Below are 26,865 nucleotides of genomic sequence, written 5' to 3' on the forward strand. Positions count from 1 at the left end.
GTTTCTCTGCTGAGAATGTCGATCTTTTCATTCACTTCAAGAGGGTTTGCATTTCCTGCATAAAGCATGGTTATAATAGCTGCTTTTAAATCCTTCATTATTCCAATATCTGGCCCAACTCAAGGTTGGCATATGTTGATGTTTTCCTCTTCAGAATTTGTTCAGTCAGGTACAGTGCATGTAATCCTAGCTACTCAGGAGACTGAGGCAGGGATTCCAAGTTCAAGAGCAACCTCAGCAACTTTGCAAGATCCTCAGAAACATAGTGAGGCCCCGTACAAAAGTGAAAAAAAAAAAAAAAAGGTAAAAAGTAAAACAAGACTGGGGATGTAGCTCCGTGGTGAAGTGCCCTTTGGTACAATCCTCAATACCGAAACAAACAGACAAACAAAACTTGGTCCTGTTTACATTGTTTTTTGTTTATTTGTTTGCCTTTGGGGTTTTTGTTTATTTGTTTGTTTTTGTTTTTGTTGTTGTGGCTAATGTGCCAAATAATTTTACATTGTATCCTGAACATTTTTAATATTATATTGTAACACTGTTTCCTGGAAAAATTTGTTCTGTTTTGATAACATGCAATAAATTCCATTAGATTCACAGCACAAGTTCTGCCTCACCTTTTCAGCTGTGATTCCAATATCAGCTCAGTTTTCAGATTTTGCTGTACCCATTTGGTTTCATTCTGCATATGTATAGTCTAGTGGTTAATTTAGAACTTTTTCAGCCATTTATATCACAGTTCAGTTCTCAAAAGACTTTACTGTAGTTCTTTGAGTAGGTTCTGTGGACCTAAAGCTTGACAATTAATTCAGTTTATACAAAGATTTAGGGGATTTTCTCACTGAAATTTCCCTTATACTCGCTGGTTCCCAGTATCCCCTCCTTTTTCCATTTCTCTGGCCTGAAACCTCAGCTCCTCTTAGTATCTTAGCTTTCTGCACTGTTGTACAAATTCCATGGGGCTGATCTCATCATTAAGAAAATGTTGCAAAAAAAAAAAAAAAAGAATAATGGAATCATATATACTCCTTTAGTCTTTCTTTTTCCCATCCCTGTGGCTAAATAATTTTCCACTCTGTTTTTTTTCATCTGCTGGCAATGCCACGACCATAGAAGCTTAAAGCTCAGGCACGGGGGTTGACCTCATGATAGGCTATTAGTGAAAATAGGAGGAAAAAAAGGAAAAAGAAACAGTGATTTTCCCCCACCCATTCTTTAGTGGCAGGCAGCCCTCTTCCTAGTCCACTTGACATAAGGAAGGATTCCTCAGAAAAATGTATTATCTGTATTCATGGAGTAGTTCATGACTGAGACAATCCATGGATCAAACCTAGGAGATAATAGGGGTAGGGAAAAGAAACTCATCCCTGTACTGTGTTCTTGCAGTACTTGACTTCCATGTCCATCCTTCATGCTCTTATTTACTTTTTCATAAAACTCAGGGAGTTTTGTTTTATACTCTTTCCAGAGTTTTTAGTGTAAGCAGTAAAAGAGATGGTTTGTAGTGACCTTACTCCATCTTGGCCAGACATGGAAACCCACATGATAATTTTATAGAAATATAGAATCATGAGGTCCATCCTGATCCAGATTGTTCAATATCCCCAGGTGACTAATACACACATTAAAATATTACATACCTGAGCTACATGACAGGAACATCTAAAAAAATTTCTTGGAATTCAGGAAAATTTATGCAAAGTCTTTCAATTTTCAAAAAAATCAATTCTAACACACACATATTAAATGAAAAAAGTAATTACCATAATTCAGCAGAAAGGAAGGCTTAAAACAGGAAGCAAGTATAATCTTATGCAAGTGGTAAAGAAAGTTATATTACAGATACTTGATCATTTCTGAAGCCATCAAAATAATTATCAAGACTAGGTAGCAACATTGAGAGATGTTAATGATAATAACTTTAAATCAAAAGAGCAGAAATGGGAGTTATAGTAAACCATTCTTAGAACTCCAAAAATTATACTAGATACCTGATTTTAGAAAACAATACATCTAGGAAGACATCAATCAGGACAGTGAACGAATTAGAAACCAAGAAAGAATGCTTAAACACAAGAAAGAATTTCATGCAATCAGGTTATAGTGGTCTCTGTTCAGTTCCCTTCCTAGCATCTGTTACCCTTCTCCTTCTTAAAAGCCTTCTGGTAATGTTCTGAAGATCTTATCAATGTATATGAGTTACCAAACAGAGATTCTGAACACAACCAAAACTCACAACAGATTGAAGTAATATAAAACCTAATATCACTGAGGAATATAACTATCAGATAGTCCCACCATTAGGAACAGTTTATCAGTGCATCCTCTTTTTCTAAGCGAGTTAGTAACCCAAATAATGAAAAGAGCTTGTTAAATATAGATTTAAAGATGACAAAATAATAGCAAGTGATTACATTATGATATCAGGCTTCTGCAGAGGGTAAATTTCCCTTCAGAACAGGGATAATGCTTCTGTCATCATGACACTATATTACTTTGCAGGCACATTCAATATCTGTCCTTAACTCATACACCCATGACTGACCAAACACCACTGATGATCACATTCTCTCCCTGTTAATAGATGATATTCATTGTGACATTGTTCAGGATACAAATGACAAATGTACACCTTGATAACTTTCCACTTAATGTATAGTTATGTATAATTAATTGCTGAAATTTTGTGATGGGACAAAGATCTTAAGTTTGTTCAAGTAAGGGTCCAAGGATGGGCATTTCTGGAATATAATCAACCCACAATAATCGTCTGTGATTTCTAGTTTCAATTACAATAAAGTAGAATGAGTAGTTAGTCATTGCTTGTAAAGCAATCTAGGTAGTGCAAAAATCTTCTGAGTTTCATTTTGTTTTGTTTTGTTTTGTTTTACTATTTTCAGAGTTGCATTTAGCAAGACATAGTGATTTTGAATTTTTATATTACATTGAATTTAAGTTTCTGAACTTATTAATCATCAGTTTATGAAACATTTAAATCAAGTAACTATAATAAGTAAAAGAAGCAAAAAAAGAATGTGGGAAAATAGAACCATGTTATGTCTATGTGCCCAAAGAAATAATACTACAAATAACTACAAGGTAGACTACTTTGAGTGAGTCTGTCCATGTCCTGGGAATTAGTCAATCTGTTGTATAGAGGAAAAGGGAGTTTTAGTTAATTTACTAGCGAAGCTCTTGTCAGAGAGGTTTTGTAACGTGTCAAGTAGGTTGAAGTCTAGCTTTATACTTTCGAAGCCATTCTGTCACCTTAAAATGACTTTGGATATTACTGTACAATTTAATTAACTGTGTTGATTTTAAAGTTAAAATTTTATAAGGTGATATTATTGTCCTTATTTGAAAAGTCTAGGATACATTATTATTACTGTGTGTGCTCTATGTATTGTTAGCAGAATGCAAATTAGCTAAGTGATATTTATCCATAACACCTACTTTATTAAGTAGAGACAGAGTTATAATAGAATAGGTATATCAATTTTTTACATGAAGACAGAGGCAGTTTGAGAAAAAGTTTATTTTTCTTAGTATATAATCATGTCCCCTTTGTTAACTTATTAATTATAAATTTGTAGATAAATCCTCCTTTAGTTGTAAATGCCACCTTATCCTTGTCCAAATTACTGCTAATTCTAAATTAACACATTCCAAATTAGGGAGACCAATCAAATTAATTATTTTATAATTTAGCTTTTATAGAGAAAAATGACCTACAACAAACATAGCAAAATTTTTTTCTTGACCTCAGATAAATACAAGTAGACATGTAAGTGGAGACTGCTAAGAAAACAGTGACCCACATCTGATATTCAAACAAACCTTTGATATTAGATTTGAAAATCACATCTAATTAGGTCAATTGAGTAGAGCATGGCACTAATATGACCAAGCAAAGCAGCAGATCCCCATATGGGCCACTTAGCATTGCCCCATGTCCCTATATTAAACCCCTAAAACCCTCCAGCCATCTGGCAACTGCAGTTAGGTCCAGTGAGAACCAAAAAAAGGCTGCATGTGGCTCACCTCAGGCTTACAGGGATCCCCAACTTCTGGCAAGCACCCCATCAAAATAATTACACTCCAAAAGACACTGCATCATCTTATTCCAATGACTACTACCTTATAATAATGATGAAATCCAATAGGCAAGCAATATTTTCTCAAGACAACTAAAACAAGAAAGAAAAATAACTACTACTAACAACAACAACAACAAAAGCCACATCTCTGCCTATAAGACAGGCTGTTTCTTTCTAGTAGAATTAAGTTTCTAACTTCCTGAACTTAAACTCTGCATCGTTTCTCAACCTTCCAGTTTTCTAATGGCTCCAAAACACTTAAAAAATCTGTAACTATGAGAATAACAACCACAAATGAACACTGGATTAAAATTAGGAAGAGTGGGACATAAGAGCCTATTGAATAAACCTCAGAGAAAAAGGAGAAAAATCAAAATAAACTCAACACAGAGAGGGGGAGCTATTTTTCATCTCCATCTAATATCTTAACAAAAGAAAAAAGGTCTGTAAATTACTGTTATTTTATTTATTTTCTTCCCCAAATGCTAGTCAGGTCTTCTTCAAAATGCACATTATAATAAAATATTTTAAAATAAACTATAGAATTATAGTTGTTTCTAATAAATGAGAGTAAATGTTATTTTTGTAAACATGAGAGTAAATGTGGTATTTTCTTCTGTGGATTAAATTTTTGAAACTACTTTATGTAAATTAATTATGTTAATAACCATTTGTTTTGGCATATGCACTTTGTCTCCATACTACTGTGAAAAAGCTAAAATAGTAAGCCACCTTACATTTTATTTTGTAGATGTAATTTAATAAAAAAAAATTTTTAATTAAAAACATTAAGAAAAATCAAAGATACAAAATTTTTGAGTACATATGTATGCACACACACAAATATGCCTAGTGGGAGTCATTAGTCACTAAATATCTTAAATAATCTGTCATGAATTATATATTTTATTAAATTATGGTTCATCTTATCAAAAACCATGAACAAGGAGGCAAACAGATATTAAGAGGGGAAATATATATTTAAATTGTTCCTGTCTGGATCTTAAAACACAAATAATCCTGGTCAAATAAAGCTTTATAAAACTTGATTTGTTTTAATTTCACCAATGCTTTGGAATAATTCATATGAAAGGACTCTGTCTAATTATCTTTTACGGGGTAAGAAAGTACCTCAAATTGATCAGTTTAAAATTTCCCAAACATTATCACAGTGTCTGGGAGTCAGAAGCCCAGCACATTTTAACTGGGTCTTCTGCTTGGCTTCTCACAAAGCTGAAATCAAGGTATTAGTCAGCTATTCTCACTTGGAAACTCTACCATGGGAAGATTCACCTCCCAGCTTGACTTCATTCATTTGTGGTTGTAGGACTAAGGTTCCCAGTGTTTTGTTAGCTGTTAGCCAACTATGCTGTTAGCATTAAGAGGCTGTATTTCAGCCCCTTTTCTAAAAGGCAGATAAAATAGTATGTATTTCTAATGTACAACATGATACTCTGGAGTACATACGCATAGTAGAATCGTTAAATCTAGCTAATTAGCCAATGAATTACTTCACATGGTTACCGTTTTGTGGTGAGAACACTTAACATCTCCTTATTCTCTTTCCATTTTTCAATAATACACTCTATTGTCATTACCTATACTCACTCATTATGTTGTACAAAAGCTCTTGTTGAATTTAATTCAACTCCTTATTACCTGCTCACCTCCAACAACACCATTCTACTCTCTATTTCTATGAAATTGGCTTTTTATTTGGATTTCACAAATGGTGAGATCATGTAGTATTCTGTCTTTCTGTGCTTAGCTTATTTTACTTAACATAATGTCCTCTAAGTCTATGCATGTTGTCATAAATTACAGGATTTAACTCTTTGTTGTTGTTGAATAGTATTCCATTGTGCAAGTATACCATATTTTCTTTATCTCAGCATATACAAAAATTAATTCAAAGTGAATTAAAGATTTAAATGCAAGACCTGAAACTTTGAGGCTACCAGAAGGAAATAGAGGAAAAGCTCTGTGACATTAGTCTGAATAATGATTTTTGTTGTAGTATATGACTGCAAAAGCACAAACAACAAAAGCAAAAATAGACTAATGGGATTTTCCATCAAACTAAGAAACTTCTGCACAGAAAAGGAAACAATCAACAAAGTAGACAATCTACAGAATCTGAGAAAGTATCAGCAACTATATAACTAAAAAGGAATGAATATTCAAAATATATAAGGAATTCAAACAACTCAACAGCAAGAAAATAACCTAACTTTTTAAATGGGCAAGAGACCTGAATAAACATTACTCAAAAGAGGACATGCATGTGGCCAACGAATATTAAAAAAAAAAAAAAACTCAACCTCACTAATCATTTGGGAAATGCAAATCAAAACTACAATGAACAATCACCTCACTCCACTAAGAATGGTTGCTATCAAAGGAAAAAGGATTATTGAAGATGTTGAGGAAAGGGAACTCTTACTGTGGGTGGAAATATAAATTAGTATAGCCTTTATGATGGACAGTATGGAGGTTCCTCAATATATTAGCAATGGAACTACCATATGACCCAGGAGCCCCACTACTAGGTATATAGCCAAAAGAGATGAAATCAGAGTGTTATAGAGATAGCCCTACTCTCATATTTATTATAGCACTATTCAAAATAGCCAAGATATGGAATCAGGTCAGTTCTTTCAACTTTTAACCACATGTTCTCCTCTAACTCAGCAAAAGAGAACATCCTTTCCACTGAATACATTTCAGACATTGAATCAATCTGACTTCTATTGCCACCAGTCTTGGAAAAAAGTTCCTGCTTTTTTTAAAGGCTGACATGATTCGGCCAGACCCACCTATAAGATCTTCCTTCTTAAAGTCACTGGTACTTCACGGCATGATTCATGAGAATGTAAATTCTTCATAGTCACAGGTTCCACTGACACTCAAAAAGGAGGGGATTATACCAAAGCGAAGGCCATTTGTCAATCACTTTAGAATTCTGCCAACCACAAATCAACAAAAGTTTAAGAACCACTGGGATCCATACTGGTCCACAGAGGCACATGGATATAAAATCAAAGAAGTAGCACACACCAACTTGGGACAAGATTTAGAATACAGCCTTAAAATATAAACTCCATGTTTTAAGAAATAGTTGAAAACTTTTATTTTTCTTTGCAAAGGTCTGTGTTTTAATTAGTATTCTATTCAGATTTCTCCATTTGGGTTTTTAGAAGAATTTCTCCAGCGGGAAGTCTTTGTAGTTAGAGATGTAATAACAACTACGGAAGAGGGCAACAATTATTTTCAAATTGAAAAAAAAAATTAAAAACCTGTTGATGATTATAAGAAGGTCTGACCCACATTCCTTTCAAGTGCCTTTAAATCTGTTTTTCTTAAGTTTCACAGAATCCTATTTTAATATTTTATTGGAATTAATAAAGTCAGAAGTTTGTATAACATTATTCAATTACTTGGCAAAATAAAGCTATTGAATTACATCGATTTAAAGTTTGATAATCTGATTCCAATACTTATATACTATTTCACACAATATACTGAATCAAAGAAATTACTTAACTTTTGCTCTTTTCTTGTTTGAATTATACTGTACACACTCAAAAGCACTTAAGAGACATCCAGTCCCTACCCAAAATACTACCTAAATTATTACATCCCTGCTCAAACATATTTGATAGCTGCCATTTCTCACAAAATGGAGTCTAAATTCTAACTTTGCCCTAGAGGCACCCCATAATTTCACTCCAGCCTGCTAATCCAATCTCATCTCCACTGTACCCTGCACTTTGGCTCTTCTACATTGTGCACTAGCCCCTAAACATGCCTTGGATGAAATAATCTCTCCCCAGCACAGACATCAAATGTGCATAATTGTTTCATGGATGCCATGGATCTGCATGCTTACAGCATCCTATTAATATAGTGATAGTTTATTACAGAGCCACCACCTATAAGGCAAGAGGAAATATTTTATCTGAAATGTAATATCTTAACCGCAATGTTCTGCTGTGAGGCAGCTGTGTACCATGGATTAGAATGATTGATACTCATACAAATCAGTATAAGCACATCCCAGAAAGTACAAAGGATGATCTAGTAAAGTAAAAAAAGTAAAAAAAAAACCCTTGTGTATGTATGTGTGTATATATATATATATATATATATATATATATATATATATATATATATTTTAAATCTCAATCTTATATATTTGTATTTTAATATATTTTATAATATTCAATATTGGTACAGTGGTATATACACATACTTTATAATATTGCAGGAATGTTCACTTCTTTAGCAGTAATTAAAATTCTTATATTAAGAATTTAGAGATGAGTGACTTAAAGCAAGGACTGTGGATCCAATGGAAATGAACTGTTATCTCAAGTAGTATGATGTTCTTAGAAATTCATCTTAATTTAAGCCACAACTTTCACATCTAAAAGTGTTAATACCATAAGAGTATTGTAAAGATTAAAGGTAACATTTTATTTAAAGAGATTAGCCCAATAATTAAACTATAGTAAGAACTTGATGCATTAATATAATAGTAAGACATTAATATAATATTAATTGCATTACATTCGATATATGCAACTGCCTAAAAACAATGTATGCTCACTGAAGAGCTCTAGAAGAGAAAGTGATCACTTTTTTAGCCTTAAAGATGACCATTAGTCTACCCTGTTGCTAAGACTTCAAAATGGTCCATGAAAAACAGTATGTTGATCCAGCAACCTCATTACTAGATATATATCAAACAAATTTGAAAGTTGGGTCTTGAAGAGAGATTTGCACATTGTGTTCATAGCAGCACTATTCACAATAGCCAAGGAGTAAAAGCAACCCAAATGTCCATTAGCAGAGGAAGAGAGAGACAAAATGCAGCTTATTCCTGCAACGGAATATTAGTCAGCCTTTAAAAAGGAAGGAAATCCTGTTGCATTGCAAGATGGATGAATCTTAAGGATGTATGCTAAGTAAAATGAGTCAGTTACAAATAGACAAAGATTGTATGAAGCTGAATGGTGATTTCCAGGGCAGGGAGGGAGAGGGAAAGGAAAACATATTTAATGGATATAGAGTTTTAATTTTGCAAGATGAAAAAATTCTGGAGAGATGAAAAAGTTCTGGAGATATGGAAAAAGTTCTGGAGACCTATGTCACAAAAATGTTTATATATATATATATATATATATATATATATATATATATATATATATATATATAATATATATATATATATATTATATATATGTATTATATATATATGTATAACAATTTTGAACTGCACAATTAAAAATGATTAAGATTATAAATTTTATGTTTCTTTTACCATAATTAAAAACAGATGGGTGGATGGATGGATGATCAAATAGAGAGACATAAATATAAATACAGAAATTTTAAAGATCTTATTTGGTGGTAAATGAAGTAGTTGTATGTGATAAATAAGAATATCCTATTGTGTAGTATCAGACCAGGGAGCAATGTTTATTTATTCCCTTAATACTGGGCACCAACACTCATTATGTCATGTACTGAAGATTAAATTCCTTTCTTCAAAATAGTTTTGAGTAAAACCACTGAGCAACTGGCAATTGGTATGGTATGGTATGGTATGGTATGGTGTGGTAAGGTAAGGTAAGGTCAGATAAGAATTGCCTGGCTTTGAGAGATATTAAGTTGGTAGAATAACAGTATTCCACCAAGCACTGATAAGGAGGGAGGAAGATGGAGAAATTGACCATGCCACATAGATTTTTGGCTTCTAAAAGTAAGCAAATTGTGTTGCCAACCACAGAGAAAGGAAATTTCAAAAGGTCTAGGATGAAGGTAGGGAGAGATTTAAAAAATCTATTAATGACTTTACTAAGATGGCGGCGAGGGGAGTGCATTACCCCCGTGTGCTGCTTCACTGTGTGGGAGTATGACAAGTCAGGACGGCTAAAGGATATCTTGTTAGGAATTTCCAGCAATAGTGGGGTGCGCCGGAACCTGGAGGAAGGATTTCCATCGCACGAGGATCGGCTACGGGGACTCAAACGCGAGAGGTTTGTCGCACGGAGGGTAACACTGCTTATTCAGCAAATCGCCCCGCGGCTAGAGTCTGCAGCGCGCGCTGGGATAGAGACGCAGGGTTACAGCGCTGCAGTTTCTGCCAGACGCGCAAGCACCGCACTCAGGGCTGAATTCTGGGTTCGAGACGGGGAAGGAAGCGGTCCATCTCGGTTCTCCACACCGGTCAGACCACAGAGGAGGCCAGCAGCCACCATGTTGGTAAACTGACGTCACCACACCTGTTTTTGACTGACCGCAGCTCATTCAGCCATAGAACAGGTAATTTCAGGCTGCAATTCGCCTGTGGCTGGCAGACAGATTGCTAGGGTTCAGCGCCTGGGGGCTTCTTAAAATCTGATCTTATCGGAGTGAACACCGAGCGCGGGGCGGCCGAGTTCCGGCTCCCGGAACCGTCCCGGAACCGCCCTGGCTCAGGGCTGCGGAGCCTGCGGAGGCTGCTTCTTGGACCCTGCTCCTATCAGAGCAAACACCAAGCACCAAGAAGCCGAATTCCGGCTCCCGGAACTGAGCCCGCGGGGGCTGCTTCTTGGAGCCTACACTTATAGGAGCTTACACCGAGCACGGAGCGGCCGAGTTCCGGCTCCCGGAACTTCCCTGGACCGGGGCTAGGAGCCCGCGGAAACTGCGTCTCGGTCCGGGTCCTGCTGAGGGCTGGTCAGGACTCACCCATTGCTTGGGTTGCCCGGCAAGGGGAACGAAATGCTGCCATTCGCATAGGATACCAACATGGCAGAGATCTGATGTCAGCAGAAAGCGGTGGAGGAGAGATCTTCATCAATACCAGCGGTGACATAAGCAGTTGGTCTCCTGGTAAGGGGGGTGAGGCTCAGTCACCCGAGTCTCCTCAATTTGTCCTCGAGCCAGAGGGAAGGAGCCGGGCCGCCGCCAGCCCCCGGAACAGGCCCAGCGGCTCGCCAGCGTGGTGACCGCGTGACCCCAATTGGAGAGGGGGCGGAGCGGAGCCGCCACCCACACCCGCCAGGTGGGCAGACCCACGACCCAGTAGTACATGGGCGTGGTAGGAGGGGCAGGGCAGAGCCGCCCTTCGCGCTTGCAAGGTAAACAGACCTGTGACAGCCTGGCGGGTCAGGCCCAGTGGCCTGCCAGTGTAGTACACACATCATCCCAACTCGAGTAGGGGCAGAGCAGATCCTTCTCCCACGCCCGGATCAGGCCCTGCCGGTGTGGTGGTCACGTGACCCCAATTGGAGTGGGGGTGGAGCGGAACCGCCACCCGTGCCCGTAGGGTGAGCAGACCAGTGATCAACCTGCAGATCAGGCCCAGGGGTCCGCAGGCGTGGTAGGAGGGGCAGGGCAGATCCGCCTCCCGCGCCTTCAAGGTAGGCAGACCTACAACAGACCGGCGGATCAGGCCCAGGAGCCTGCCGGCGTGGTACAAACACCACCCTAATTGGAGTAGTGACAGAGCAGAGTCGCCTCCCTTGCCAGGAACAGACCCAGCGTCCTGCAGGCGGGGTAGTCACGACACCCCAATTGGAGTAGGGGCAGAGCAGAACCTCCACCCGTGCCCGAAAGGTAGGCAGATCTGCGACCGACCAGCGGGACAGGCCCAGTGGCCTGCTGGTACGACAGACACGTCACCCCATTTGGAGTAGGGGCAGAGTAGAGCTGCCCCCCGAGCCTGCAGGGTAGGCAAACCTGCAACCGACCAGCGGATCAGGCCCGGTGGCCTGCCAGCGTGGTACACTCGTCACCCCAATTGGAGCAGGGGCAGAACAGAGCCGCCGCCAGCTCCCAGAACAGGCCCAGTGACCTGCCGGCGTGGTAGCCACGACACCCCAATTGGAATAAGGAGAGAGCAGAGCCGCCGCCCGCACCTGCAGGAAAGATACGCAAGCAGTATGAAAAGACAAGGAAAGAAAGGACCACAAGCAATGCAGGTCAACGCAACTTTAGAAGAGGTAACAGCTGCAGCAGATGGAATGTCAGATAAAGAATTCAGGATATACATGCTTCAGATGATCTGGAGTATCAAGGAAGACATTAAACAGCAAAATTAGACAATGAAAGATCACTTCGACAACGAATTACGCAAACAAATCCAGGAAGCAAAGGATCAACTATACAGGGAGATAGAGGTTATAAAAAACAAGCAATCAGAAATCCTAGAAATGCAGGAAGCAATAAACCAACTTAAAAACTCAATGGAGAATACTACCAACAGAGTAGAACACTTAGAAGACAGAACATCAGACAATGAAGACAAAGTATTTCAACTGGAAAAGAACATAGACAGCTCAGCAAGACTGTTAAGAAACCATGAGCAGAACATCCAAGAAATATGGGATAACATTAAGAGACCAAACTTAAGAGTCATTGGGATACAGGAAGGTACAGAGCTCCAAACCAAAGGAATGAGCAGTCTATTCAATGAAATAATACAAGAAAACTTCCCAGACTTGAAGAATGAGACAGAATCCCAAATCCTAGAAGCCTACAGGACGCCGAATGTGCAAAATCATAAGAGATCCACACCTAGACACATTATAATGAAGATGCCCAACATACAGAATAAGGAGAGAATTTTAAAAGCTACAAGAGAAAGGAAGCAGATTACATTTAGGGGCAAGCCAATCAGGATAACAGCTGATCTTTCAACACAGACTCTGAAAGCTAGAAGATCCTGGAATAACATATTTCAAACACTGAAAGAAAATGGGTTCCAACCAAGAATTGTGTATCCAGCAAAATTAAGCTTCAGGATGGAGAATGAAATTAAAACCTTCCACGATAAACAAAAGTTTAAAGAATTCGCAGCTAGAAAACCATCTCTTCAAAACATCCTCGCCAAAGTATTACAGGAAGAGGAAATGGAAAATAACAATGAAAACCAACAGTGGGAGGTAGGACAGTAAAGGGGGGGGGGAATAATCAAAGAGGAAAACAAACAATGTTTAGTAACAGAAATAAACAAATATGGCTGGAAGAACAACCCATATCTCAATAATAACCCTAAATGTTAATGGCTTAAACTCACCAATTAAGAGACACAGGCTAGTAGAATGGATCACAAAACAAGACCCAACAATATGCTGCCTACAGGAGACGCATTTGATAGGAAAAGACATACATAGGCTGAAGGTGAAAGGTTGGGAAAAATCATATCACTCATATGGACTTCGGAAACAAGCAGGCGTGTCCATACTCATATCAAATAAAATAGATTTCAAGCCAAAGTTAATCAAAAGAGATAAAGAGGGACACTACATAATGCTTAAGGGAACCATACACCAACAAGACATAACAATCATAAATATTTATGCCCCAAACAATGGTGCAGCTATGTTCGTCAAACAAACTCTTCTCAAGTTCAAGAGTCTAATAGACCACCACACCATAATCATGGGAGACTTCAACACACCTCTCTCGCCACTGGACAGATCTTCCAAACAAAAGTTGAATAAGGAAACTATAGAACTCAATAACACTATTAATAACCTAGACCTAATTGACATATATAGAGTATACCACCCAACATCAAGCAGTTACACTTTTTTCTCAGCAGCACATGGATCCTTCTCAAAAATAGATCATATATTATGTCACAGGGCAACTCTTAGACAATATAAAGGAGTAGAGATAATACCATGCATCTTATCTGATCATAATGGAATGAAACTGAAAATCAACGATAAAAGAAGGAAGGAAAAAGCATACATCAATTGGAGAATGAACAATAGGTTACTGAATGATCAATGGGTTATAGAAGACATCAAGGAGGAAATTAAAAAATTCTTAGAGATAAATGAAAACACAGACACAACATATCGGAATCTATGGGACACATTGAAAGCAGTTCTAAGAGGAAAATTCATTGCTTGGAGTTCATTCCTTAAAAAAAGAAAAAACCAACAAATAAATGATCTCATACTTCATCTCAAAATCCTTGAAAAAGAAGAGCAAAACAACAGCAAAAGAAGTAGAAGGCAAGAAATAATTAAAATCAGAGCTGAAATTAATGAAATCCAAACAAAAGAAAAAATTGAAAAAATTGACAAAACTAAAAGTTGGTTCTTTGAAAAAATAAACAAAATCGACAGACCCTTAGCCATGCTAGCAAAGAGAAGAAGAGAGAGAACTCAAATTACTAGCATACGGGATGAAAAAGGCAATATCACAACAGACACTTCAGAAATACAGAAGATAATCAAAAACTATTTTGAATCCTTATACTCCAATAAATTAGAAGATAGTGAAGGCATAGATAAATTTCTTAAGTCATATGATCGGCCCAGATTGAGTCAGGAGGATATAGAAAACCTAAACAGACCAATATCAATTGAGGAAATAGAAGAAACCATCAAAAGACTACCAACTAAGAAAAGCCCAGGACCGGATGGGTATACAGCAGAATTTTACAAAACCTTTAAAGAAGAACTAATACCAATACTTTTCAAGCTACTTCAGGAAATAGAAAAGGAGGGAGAACTTCCAAATTCATTCTATGAGGCCAACATCACCCTGATACCTAAACCAGACAAAGACACTTCAAAGAAAGAAAATTACAGACCAATATCTCTAATGAACCTAGATGCAAAAATCCTCAATAAAATTCTGGCGAATCGGATACAAAAACATATAAAAAAAATTGTACACCATGATCAAGTAGGATTCATCCCTGGAATGCAAGGCTGGTTCAATATACGGAAATCAATAAATGTTATTCACCACATCAATAGACTTAAAAATAAGAACCATATGATCATCTCGATAGATGCGGAAAAAGCATTCGACAAAGTACAGCATCCCTTTATGTTCAAAACTCTAGAAAAACTAGGGATAACAGGAACATACCTCAATATTGTAAAAGCAATCTATGCTAAGCCTCAGGCTAGCATCATTCTGAATGGAGAAAAACTGAAGGCATTCCCTCTAAAATCTGGAACAAGACAGGGATGCCCTCTCTCTCCACTTCTCTTCAACATAGTTCTCGAAACACTGGCCAGAGCAATTAGACAGACGAAAGAAATTAAAGGCATAAAAATAGGAAAAGAAGAAATTAAATTATCACTATTTGCAGATGATATGATTCTATATCTAGCAGACCCAAAAGGCTCTACAAAGAAACTATTAGAGCTAATAAATGAATTCAGCAAAGTGGCAGGATTTAAAATCAACACGCATAAATCAAAGGCATTCCTGTATATCAGTGACAAATCCTCTGAAATGGAAATGAGGACAACCACTCCATTCAAAATATCTTCAAAAAAAAATAAAATACTTGGGAATCAACCTAACAAAAGAGGTGAAAGACTTATACAATGAAAACTACAGAACCCTAAAGAGAGAAATAGAAGAAGATCTTAGAAGATGGAAAAATATACCCTGTTCATGGATAGGCAGAACTAACATCATCAAAATGGCGATATTACCAAAAGTTCTCTATAGGTTTAATGCAATGCCAATCAAAATCCCAATGGCATTTCTTGTAGAAATAGAGAAAGCAATCATGAAATTCATATGGAAAAATAAAAGACCCAGAATAGCAAAAACAATGCTAAGCAAGAAGTGTGAATCAGGCGGTATAGCGATACCAGACTTCAAACTATACTACAGAGCAATAGTAACAAAAACAGCATGGTACTGGTACCAAAACAGGCGGGTGGACCAATGGTACAGAATAGAGGACACAGAAACCAATCCACAAAACTACAACTATCTTATATTTGATAAAGGGGCTAAAAGCATGCAATGGAGGAAGGATAGCATCTTCAACAAATGGTGCTGGGAAAACTGGAAATCCATATGCAACAAAATGAAACTGAATCCCTTTCTCTCGCCATGCACAAAAGTTAATTCAAAATGGATCAAGGAGCTTGATATCAAATCAGAGACGCGCCGTCTGATAGAAGAAAAAGTTGGCTACGATCTACATTCGGTGGGGTTGGGCTCCAAATTCCTCAATAGGACACCCATAACACAAAAGTTAATAACTAGAATCAACAAATGGGACTTACTCAAACTAAAAAGTTTTTTCTCAGCAAAAGAAACAATAAGAGAGGTAAATAGGGAGCCTACATCCTGGGAACAAATCTTTACTCCTCACACTTCAGATAGAGCCCTAAGATCCAGAGTATACAAAGAAATCAAAAAATTAGACAATAAGAGAACAAACAACCCAATCAACAAATGGGCCAAGGACCTGAACAGACACTTCTCAGAGGAGGACATACAGTCAATCAACAAGTACATGAAAAAATGCTCAACATCTCTAGCTGTCAGAGAAATGCAAATCAAAACCACCCTAAGATACCATCTCACTCCAGTAAGATTGGCAGCCATTAGGAAGTCAAACAACAACAAGTGCTGGCGAGGATGTGGGGAAAAGGGTACACTTGTACATTGCTGGTGGGACTGCAGATTGGTGCAGCCAATTTGGAAAGCAGTATGGAGATTTCTTGGAAAGCTGGGAATGGAGCCACCATTTGACCCAGCTATTCCCCTTCTTGGTCTATTTCCTAAAGACCTAAAAAGAGCATGCTACAGGGACACTGCTACATCGATGTTCATAGCAGCACAGTTCACAATAGCAAGACTGTGGAACCAACCTAGATGCCCTTCAATAGACGAATGGATAAAAAAAATGTGGCATTTATACACAATGGAGTATTACTCTGCATTAAAAAATGACAAAATCATAGAATTTACAGGGAAATGGATGGCATTAGAGCAGATTATGCTAAGTGAAGCTAGCCAATCCCTAAAAAACAAATGCCAAATGTCTTCTTTGATATAAGGAAAGTAACTAAGAACAGAGTAGGGACGAAGAACAGGAGAAGAAGATTAACATTTAACAGGGATGAGAGGTGGGAGGGAAAGGGAGAGAGAAGGGAAATTGCACGGTAATGGAAGGAGACCCTCAGGGTTATACAGTGGAGGGGGTAGAGAGAGAGGAGGGGAGGGGAGGGGAGAGGTGGGGAGGGGGGAGGGTGGATGATGGGAAAGGCAGCGGAGCACAACAGACACTAATATGGCAATTTGTAAATCAATGGATGTGTACCTGATGTGAATCTGCAATCTGTGTATGGGGTGAAGGTGGGAGTTCATAACCCACTTGAATAAAAGTGTGGAATATGATATGTCAAGAAATTTGTAATGTTTTGAACAACCCACAATAAAAAATTAAAAAAAAAAAAAAAAAAACTTGAACTAATAATAAAAAAAAAAAATCTATTAATATATTTTGTTTGAGGTACATTGGGATATCTTGGTGGAAATACCTAGTAGAAAATCCAAAATGTCAATCTGGACTTCACAGGATTCATATTAAGGCACCCAACCCCAGTCATGGCTGAAGCCATGGTCACAGGTGCAGTTACCCAGGAGGAACACAGAGTGAGACAAAGAATTCAAATAATCATGGCCAAATTATTAAATTTGAAGGAAAAAGAATTCATCACTCGTTAAGTTGATCTTCATGTATATAAGCAAAGGACAAATATTCTCAATTGCATATAAACCTCAAAGAAGAAAACACATGAACCTTTCTTTAAGAAAAACATGTTGATCAGAAATTAGAGCTGATCAAATTAAAGGAATAAAGAAAATCAGGTAGAAGAACAAGTGATAAACTTTTAGGTGTGAGCAAAGAAAAATACAATGGCGAGAACCAAATTATATACTTTAACATAAACATAAAAATCTTAACAATATAATTTCAGTATAAACATAATAATTATAATAAAATGCAATGTGATATAAATCAGGAGCTAAGTAAAAAGGATTCGCGGAGGAAGTGAAAATATGCCTGTTCCTCATGTATCACTGGAGAAAGTTGACGATAATATATAAAACAGAAAAGCAGTTAAAAAATATAATTCAACCTCATTTTTTCTTACTCTCCTCTATTAAATATTATTTTTTAATAATTTCTTTTTTGTTACATCCTGACAATATACTTTATTCCTCTTACTGAAATTAGCAAATGATTATCATTCCAATTTTGAGAAATGATTTCTGCTTGTCCATATGTAACTATCAATCATTATGTCTAATCTCTTCTTGGTTTATATTTTTAGAAAGATAACTAGAATGATGTTCATAATTAGCTGAAGGTAGCTGTAGATGGATGGGAGATCTGGCATGACATTTTAACTCTTCTTTCCATTTCTCTTGGATATTTAAAATAATAAGGATATAATCACTTTTATAAAGTCAATCATTTGTATTCTCCATAAATGAAGTAGTGAGAATAAATATCTGAATAATAGATATGTACATACATACACATGTTCCTTGCATTTTAACTCCATGTTGCCATGTGATTTTGAGTTCATAACATCTAATTATAATCACATCATGATGTCCTTATTTTTCCAATAATACTTAAAACAACTTCTGTTTTTTCAGCATTTACTATGTGCCAGGTATATGCTATTCATGACACATTTTGTACTTACGGACATACATACATATGGACTTCCATATAGATATTAGTTCATATTTTATACATATTACATATTATTAAACCTTATGCAAAAATTGTTTAGGCAAGTATTATTAGTGATATTTTACCAAGATGAAACTCCATATTTACCTAAGAAACAATTCCTTGCTCACAGCTCCAATTCGTCAAAGCCAGGATTTAAATCTTGCTCTAAAATATAAACCCTGCCTATGAGGTCATGTTTCTTGCCATTTGTATTTTCATTAAGTTTGTTTTGATGTTTCTTTTCAGTATTAGAGGCTGAACCCAGGGTCTCATGCATGGCTGGTAAGCAATCTACCACGGAGCTACATCCCCAGCCTAAGTTTATTTTATCTTGTTACCCAAAGATTCTGAAAATGAATGTAACTTAAAACATACTAGAGTCACTTTCAGCTTTTCTAGTTAGACAATAAGAAGTTTAATCGAATATAACAGGTATTAGGAAAAAATTCTTTATGCTCTTCACATAAACAGTTTTTCAAATCTTGAACAATTTGCTGGGCTATCTGTATCTTTGCTTCCTCGTCTTTCTCCATTCCATGCAGTGAGTCTAGAGAGGAAAATCTTGAAGAATAGAATCCCAGCCGCCCCAGGAAGATTACAGAAGAAAACAGATGCAGGCTGAATCCTGCCCCCGAACTCCATGGTTAATACTAAGACAAGGAAGAAGCAAGGGAAAAGTCAAGAATTGTTTTTCTAGGAAATAAGTATGGGTCAGCCTTCACATACTAATAGGTCTAATTTCCTCCTTATTATTCAGGAGTGTTAGTGTTAGAAATCTCTTGCTCCTTAATACTCATGCCAGATTGGCCTCTAGGAATGGAAAGTTGTCCCTGAGAGCGTATATAGGTACTGTGTGAGAAACTTGTCACAGAAATGAAGGAACTTAGATGATTTGTTCCTCCTAACAACCCCATAAGGAACCACTAAAGTCAGGTGGTAAGCTACATTGTTGGCATTCATTCTTGGGACGTTTGATCCCCCAAACTTATGCTATAGTATTTCTCACAGGACTTGAAAGAAGAGAACAATGTGTTGGCTCTCAGCAGCAATGCCCACTATGGAAGATGATTAACAAAAACATGTTTTTATCTTCACTATTATAATTTTCCCTGTGTTATAGAAACAAAGTACCACAAGGGATTGATGGCACAGTTCTTCATGTCTGATTTCTGTAGCAAGCTCCACATCAAGGTCTAATATATGAAAAGTGAGCCTGTGGCATGAAGTTAGAAGAGGTGGAAATGTATAATTCCTCATCAAGGTACTCGGATGTACATTAAAGGATTCATAACACAAACCATAGTCAGAAAACTAACAAAAACAGTAACTGCTTATAAACCAACCAGTCCATGAATATTCATTCTAATCACTGTACAGTAATCAATTAGTAGTATGCACAGAAAGAACAATATGAACTCGGGGGGTACAGATTGCAGAACTGAATAAATCATCATTTTAAAATGACACAGCTAAAGATAATGCATATTCCTTTCTGGATGAAAATTAATTTTATGTTTCATTGTGAAGTAAATAAAAAAATATATGAGAGGCAAAATTTAGATATTAGTGTCTATTGCTACAAATATAGGTCAAGAAAAATATTGCTCCAGTTATTTGACTACACAGTTTCAATGTTTATTATTTTGTTAAGACTGAAAGACAAATAAAAACATGAGCTTGCCATATTTCTTAATGTTTAATTCAAAACAAGGGGCTTATTCAAAGCACATGATAATGCATTAGTCATACTATTAACAGAAAGGATTAAGGTATTTTCTGGCTATTTTAAGTTCATCATTCATAAATCAAATGGTGTATCAAATGTTTTGGTAGTTTAGGTTGTAAATATGTCCTTTCAACTAACTGTTGCCAGAAAAGCAAAACATCAATCAGAATCAAAAGTTTCTAAAAGCAAACTCAACTAGAACTATCAAGGAGTAAAATAGAGTAACCACAATTATGCTTATTTAAAATTATCTCTAAAAGTTTGTTATAATCAGTGTCGGACATTTGCTATATCTTTTTCAGAACTGTTTCAAGTTATTCATCAATTCATTCTTCTAAGTTTCTGACACTCTTAATGAATGTGTGTGTGTGTGTGTGTGTAATAGCGGTAGTATGGAAAGAAACAGATGGGATGCTCAACAAACTGCATCTGCCCACACAAGTGCAGGTCCCACTCCAGACCTAAAATGGCTGAGCTGCAGCATGGTGTTGCTTGGTGACCAAATGGTATCTCCTCAGCCACAGAGCAATCTAAACATCAGTGACAGATAGGTCCCTTCAGCTTCAGACAGGGCCAGGACAAATATTAAAAGGCATATTTATCTTTTCCAGTAGTGGACAATTTTCAAATCAGTTGTCACTTGCTCAATTTTATCATCAGTTTAATTTAAGGTTTAGGGGCAGGAGTGTTTGCAAAGCTACAGCTGTTATTTTGGGAAAATAAGAAGTAGAACCAAGTCTCCTTAACTAGGAGACTGAAAGTCTTATTGCAATTCTATATGTCCACGTGGGGTGTCTACTCTGTTTTGTATAACCTCACAGTTGCTATCTGTCTCCCTTTCTTTCATTAAACTAAAGTAGTTAATTATCCTGGGCCTGTCCTCTCCCCTTTCTCTTGCCTTTTTTGCAGTAGTAATAATGTCTAATTATCAGCAGCAATGCATTACTGCAACATCAGGAGCAAAACATCTCTCACTGACAGCAAGCCAGCTAGGAACCCTCGAACCTCAAGGAGCTTAGGATGATTCTTACTCAAAAATACCATTCAAGCACAACATTTCATTTCAAACAATACATGACTTTGAATTAAAAGAAAAAATATATTTTGTGTTGGTGATTGTACTCCTGCTATAATAAAGAAAAATCAACATGTTTTTAAGAGAGAAATAATTTGAGATGTGTGAACAGGATAAAAGGGATCATTTATTTATTTTTTAACTCATTGAAATGATGATTGGCTGTCTCTCAGAGAAGGTGGAGCCTGTTATTCTATGTCAGGAGCAGAAAATTTTCATAAAGAGCAATAGAAGAGTTCATGAATTAAAAAAAAAAATCTCCTCGACATTTCCAAACAGGCTTGAATGAAAATCAGAGCTCATAAATACTACATGGAAATCATTATCTAAGAATATCACCCGACAGATTATACTTTCTCTGTTAAATATATGGAATCTTTATTGGAAAGAGAAACACGTGTTCCTTTATTATTACCCTGGAGTTGTCATTCTATAGTAGACGTCTTAGCAATATTTTTTTTTACAACTCTGCATTAATTTTTGACTGACACATGGGTATTAGAGAATGGGAACGCTGGCTTGAATAACTGACATAGATGATTATATTAGTGTCTCTAAAACCATTATGGAATTTGTTATTTAGAATTTTTAATCAACATTTGAAAAGCACATATATGTTAATATATGTTAATGGATGTAGCCAAATCTATACAACTCACTTGACTGATGCTTAAGTCAAGCTAACCAGACTGCTAAACAGTGAGACCCAAGTTTAACAAAAAGAATGAAAAACAAACTTCCCAGCTAGCAATGTTTCCTTAAAGCTGATATGATATTAAATAGTATTTTAAGTAAACACATCTTTAAAAATTATTTTATCCATTCATCTAGAATTCTAATTTACTTGGTCTAACAATAAATGATTTAGTAGATTTCTTAACGTTATTCCTAATATAAAAAAAATTCACAGGCTTCTGGCTCATGCAGATGTAAATAAACCTCAGTACTAATTCATACCAATCTAGTTCTCATCATTTAGTAAAGCAAAACAGTAATCTGACCATTGTCTTTAGCAGTGCCACACGTCAAATAAGACTATACCTGTACATCTACCTCCCTGAAATATTATATTTTTAAAAGCAACAACTTTTATATGTTTGTTTCACCTTTATTTTCATTTCCCATTTTTTGGCATAAATTCCAAAAGAAATACACATCCTCAAATCAACAATTCCTAATTAATCTCAGGCAACCACAAACTGTTTTCCAAATCTGAAAGGGTCCACCAAATAATGCTTTAAAAAGCTTTCCATGCACATTATTTCCAAGTTCATATACCTCCCTTAGAGATAGGGAAGCCTTCAAGACACCTCCTTTTTAGCATCCTCCAGGAATATTGCAGGAGGAAACAGTTGCCAGTGAGGGGAGGGGGGAGCAAAAGCTCAAGAAATCCCAAAGAGGCAAAAATACAAAGGGTGCCAGGTAGCCTCCCTCACCCTAACTCCAGGCGAGTACCCACCGTAGCATGAGGCAGAAAGGTCTTATGCATCTGATTTGCAGTCCTACTTGTAGCCCACAGTTCCCATCTTCTTGCAAAGGAGATCCACACTGCTGCCGCTCCCCAGCCCCATAGGCAGATCTGCGTGTGAAGCTGAGATGTACTGACTCTCACTGCCAGTACCTCACAGCGCCCCGGCTAGAGCTTTGTAGCCTTGAGACTAGAGCCACCCAAGAACGACAAATAAATACACCATTTGATCGCGCCCAAACCCATCTCTCTTTGTTGTTCATCCTCTAGCTGCGGCTTTATTTGTGCAACGGGCAAGTGAAGAAGGGAACGGGGTGGGGGAGGAGGAATCTCTAGGACCTTATCTATAATCTAAACAGTCCTGGCCATGATCTCCCGCAGTCATCAAGGCGTTCGGACTGCCCCGGGACTCCCAGGCAGCGGTCTAACAATAAAACCTGATAGTGGTCCTGGGGAAAACCTCACGTCCACCGCTACCACCACATTCAGGCTTTGTGCCAATGAGGAGACACTGTAGTCTATCGATCAGAATCGTCTGTTATCAGAGCGTGATGCTGGGGTTCCAGCCTGGCCTCTAGGCGCGGTAGCGGCGGTGGGACAAGTGCCAGGCTCCTAGCAAAGGATGTGGGACAATGGCCCAGCCCGAGGACGCAGGACGCCGCCCGACCCGGGGAAGGAAGCCACGTCTGCGGGTCCTGGAGCCGGGAGGCGGGGAGGATGGACCGCTCTGGAGGTGCGCTGCCGCTTTAAAATAAAGGACCACAAAGACTTGTCGGTGGGGAAATCGCGCCTGGCTAATGGGAGTGGGGACGACTTGGGGAGGGGGTTGGGGAAGGTGGGGGCACACGAGCCAACAGTGGCTCACGGCTCCCCCTCTCTCCCCCCTCTCTCCTCCCTCCCCGCCGGGCTGCTTGGGCAGACAAATAACAGAGGAAGGCGAGTCACTCACCGTGGTCTTGACCGGCACGTAGAGCACTTGCTTGGCGCCGCCGCCTCCCCCGCGGACCTCATCCGGCTGGCCCAGCTGGAAGCCTTTCGATTTGACCCAGAATTTAAATTTGGCGTTGTCCGTGGAGCTCGACTCGGAGCCGTTGAGGAGCTGGACGATCCGCTCGTATTTTTTACGGGTCACCGTCTTGGTCTTCCCTGAGTCCCCGTAAGTCCTAAGGCACCAGTCCTGGAACTGACGATACATGTCGCGCTCGCTCTCCATGTTCCCGGTGCCCGGCCGTTGGCCGGATGCTCCCAGCGCACTTCGCACCTGTTCACCCCGGGCTCATGAAAAATGCAGCCCTGGCCACGATGCGGGGACGTGAGGTCCCGGCCGCCGCGGGAGCCTGCCTTGTGTGGGGTGGGGGAGGAACCGGGAGAGGGGAGGAGGGTCCGGTTGGGCACCAGCAATCAATGCCCCATGCTACCAAGTCTGGTTTATTCGTAATTGCAAGGGATGTCTCAGACACTCTTCTCGTCCTCTTAGTGATAGGTCTCTTTAATATTGTGTGACCAGGACCATCCCAACAGCATCTGGTCCAGAGAAGCTGGGTTTTGAATAATTAAAGTCCCATTCCTTGGTTTATTAAAAATCCCAATATTGATTTGGGTTCGTCCCTCGACGCCTCGCCCCAGCGTTGCGTCCCGGGCAGGGCAGGTGCAGCGCAACACCGCCTACCCTCGCGCGCCCCAGAAGCTTCCCCAGTGGCTGGTCTGTGGTCCAGGAACCAGGGCTGCGCCTCTCCCGATAGCAGTCACCGGGCCGAGCCCGGGAGCCCCGAAGGGCACACGGGTCCCTGGGCTCTCCTTCCTCCTGGGTTCTGCTCTGATTCGGCCTCCTCTGCGACAGTCGTTAAGAGACTAGAAAGAGAGAAAGTTCTTACCTGTCATGTTTGTAAGCCTATCAAATCCTGTTTTACGGGTTTAAGAACACCAAGGTATTTAAAAAAACAGTTTAAAATGTCATTTCTTTAGAAGCATTGGGCATAATTCCCAGCCCCACATGTAGGTTCCAGGAGTTAAGTCCCAGAAATTCATAGAAATTTGACCATAGTTCTATAGGATAGATGTAGTACCCCAAACAGACATCCGATCCAGAGAGAGGTGGGTAAAGGAAAGCAGGCCGCTGGCGGCAGGTCTCCTGGATAATGATGGGGCCCCCAGACAGGACTCCTCTGGTTTCTGCTGAAGTGGGTACAAGACATAGAAGTAAGTTTATGGTACAGATGCTTGAAACCCTTTGGATGGAATTAAAATACAGAGAGAAATCATTTTTCCCTTGCTTGGTCACAGTTTGCAATTCACACAGGAGGTTTCGGTTGTCTATTTTCCCCCTGCCACGTCATGGACACCCCCTCCACTGCTCAGAGTAGCCAAATTTGAGTTCCTCTGGACGATTTTCCCAAGCAAATGAAGTCAGCGGTTTCTCCATTCAGGATTTCCATCCGTTTGTTACAGTGCTGGAAATAGGGGAGTTCCCATCCTCCTCGCGCAGTGGCTGCGGCCGCTCCTCTTTATTCCACTCTCTGTTGAGGCCCGTGCCTGTCCCAGGGAGCGGCTCTGCCAGGAAGGCGGCCCGACCAGTGCCGGGCGCCTGGTCGGCGTCTGAGCCCACGCTCGCTACTCGTCGTCCTCTCCCAGACGAAAACCCAGAATGGGAACGCGGAGTGTTTGTGCCCACCGCGCTGCAGCTGGTCCCAGCACTTGCAAACTGGTCAGTGGCTCCTGCTCGGCCAGGCTGAGTGTGTGCGTGTGTGTGAGCAAGGGAGCGAGGGTGTGCGGTGTGTGGGGGGTGCGCTGTGTGTGTGCGCGTCTCCGGGAAGGTCTCGCGCCGCGGCTGGAGCAGGGACTGACAGCCCGGGCGGAGCGCGAGCAGCTCCACACACTAAACCTCTCGCCTCTCCCCTCACCCCCACCCCTCCCACTCCCCTCTCCTCCCACCCCCCCCCCGGCCCCTTCCAAGCTCTCTGATTGGCCAATGGGACAAAAGTTTCTGTGGAGACGGCTGGGCGCTGACGTCACGGGCAGAATTGTCCCATTTAGGGATCCCGGGGGCAGTGCGCATGCTGCAGGCTGCAGGTTAGAGGCGGGAGGAGGTAGCAGCGGGCCGGGCGGCAGCCAGGTGGCGGAAAGGAGCAGGCAGCATCCAGGTGGGGGGACGACTCCAGCAGGGTTTCCATGGAGATTTCCTCTGGGTCTAGCCTAAAAACAGCAGATCAGCTGACACCATTAGCTCAGGACCTAATTACTGCTTATTGGAGCAACAAATGAGGGAGAGGGCCAGCTGCAAAGGAAGAGTTTTTATCCCCCCTCCATCTCCTCCTTTCTCCCCCTCTCTCCATCGCTCTTGAGTCCCGGGTGAATTCTCATTAACTTGCAAGATTCCTGCAACAACAGCTCCCCTTCTCCTGAGGCCACCCTGACTGCTTTTATTCTTTTTATTTCCTTCTTTTGTATAAAAAAGAAATGCTAAATTAAATCAGTTGTTCTGAGTCCTTGTATTTTTGCCCAATAAAAATTAGACCGGTAGAACTCAGAAGCCACTGTCCAATAGAAGTCACAAGTGAATCTAATACGTGTGCATGGTGTGGGGGGGTCACTTTCAATTTATTGAATTGAGTATTTATCTTTAGGTCTTTCACGTTTTTAAATAAAAAAAAAATCTCAGTATCTTAAATACATAAATAGTTGAAAGAAACAACTGGAGGGAAGTGTTTTTTTGAATCACCCTTTTTAAGTGTAGTATATTTCACAAGAACAACTCTGGAAAAGTTTCCCTTGAGGCATAAGAGATAAGAGATGATTAAAGTTAGGAAATCAAAGTTTTATTGTATATTGGTAAGATGTTTCCTAGAAGTTTCTGGAAGGATCGTTGGTACTGGGGTAGCAGTTCATTCAAGAATAAGCTAATTCTATGAAGTTTACTTTGTTATGGATATAATTTAATTTACAATTACAGATTTCTTTTTACAGCTCTTTATTCTGAAA

At 39.2% G+C, this 26,865-nt stretch overlaps 1 protein-coding gene across 4 annotated transcripts in view; it reads right to left on the reverse strand.

The window, feature by feature from the left end:
* Positions 1–25,783, reverse strand: part of Nol4 (nucleolar protein 4) — a 323,877-nt gene extending 298,094 nt beyond the window's left edge. For 3 of the 4 annotated variants that reach the window (XM_046428397.2, XM_058573928.1, XM_046428398.2), the window contains exon 1: positions 23,837–25,783. In XM_046428397.2, coding sequence (XP_046284353.1) covers positions 23,837–24,100 — 264 coding nt within the window. In that variant the 5' untranslated portion in view covers positions 24,101–25,783. Of the gene's footprint in view, positions 1–22,878; positions 23,520–23,836 lie in introns of those variants that run through there. The other variant, XM_058573929.1, reaches the window with a different exon arrangement.
* Positions 25,784–26,865: the final 1,082 nt, after the last annotated feature.

The sequence above is a fragment of the Marmota monax genome, unplaced genomic scaffold, assembly GCF_021218885.2.
Source record: "Marmota monax isolate L192 unplaced genomic scaffold, Marmota_monax_Labrador192_F-V1.1 WCK01_AAM20220418_F8-fsc00031, whole genome shotgun sequence".
Classification (NCBI taxonomy): domain Eukaryota; kingdom Metazoa; phylum Chordata; class Mammalia; order Rodentia; family Sciuridae; genus Marmota; species Marmota monax.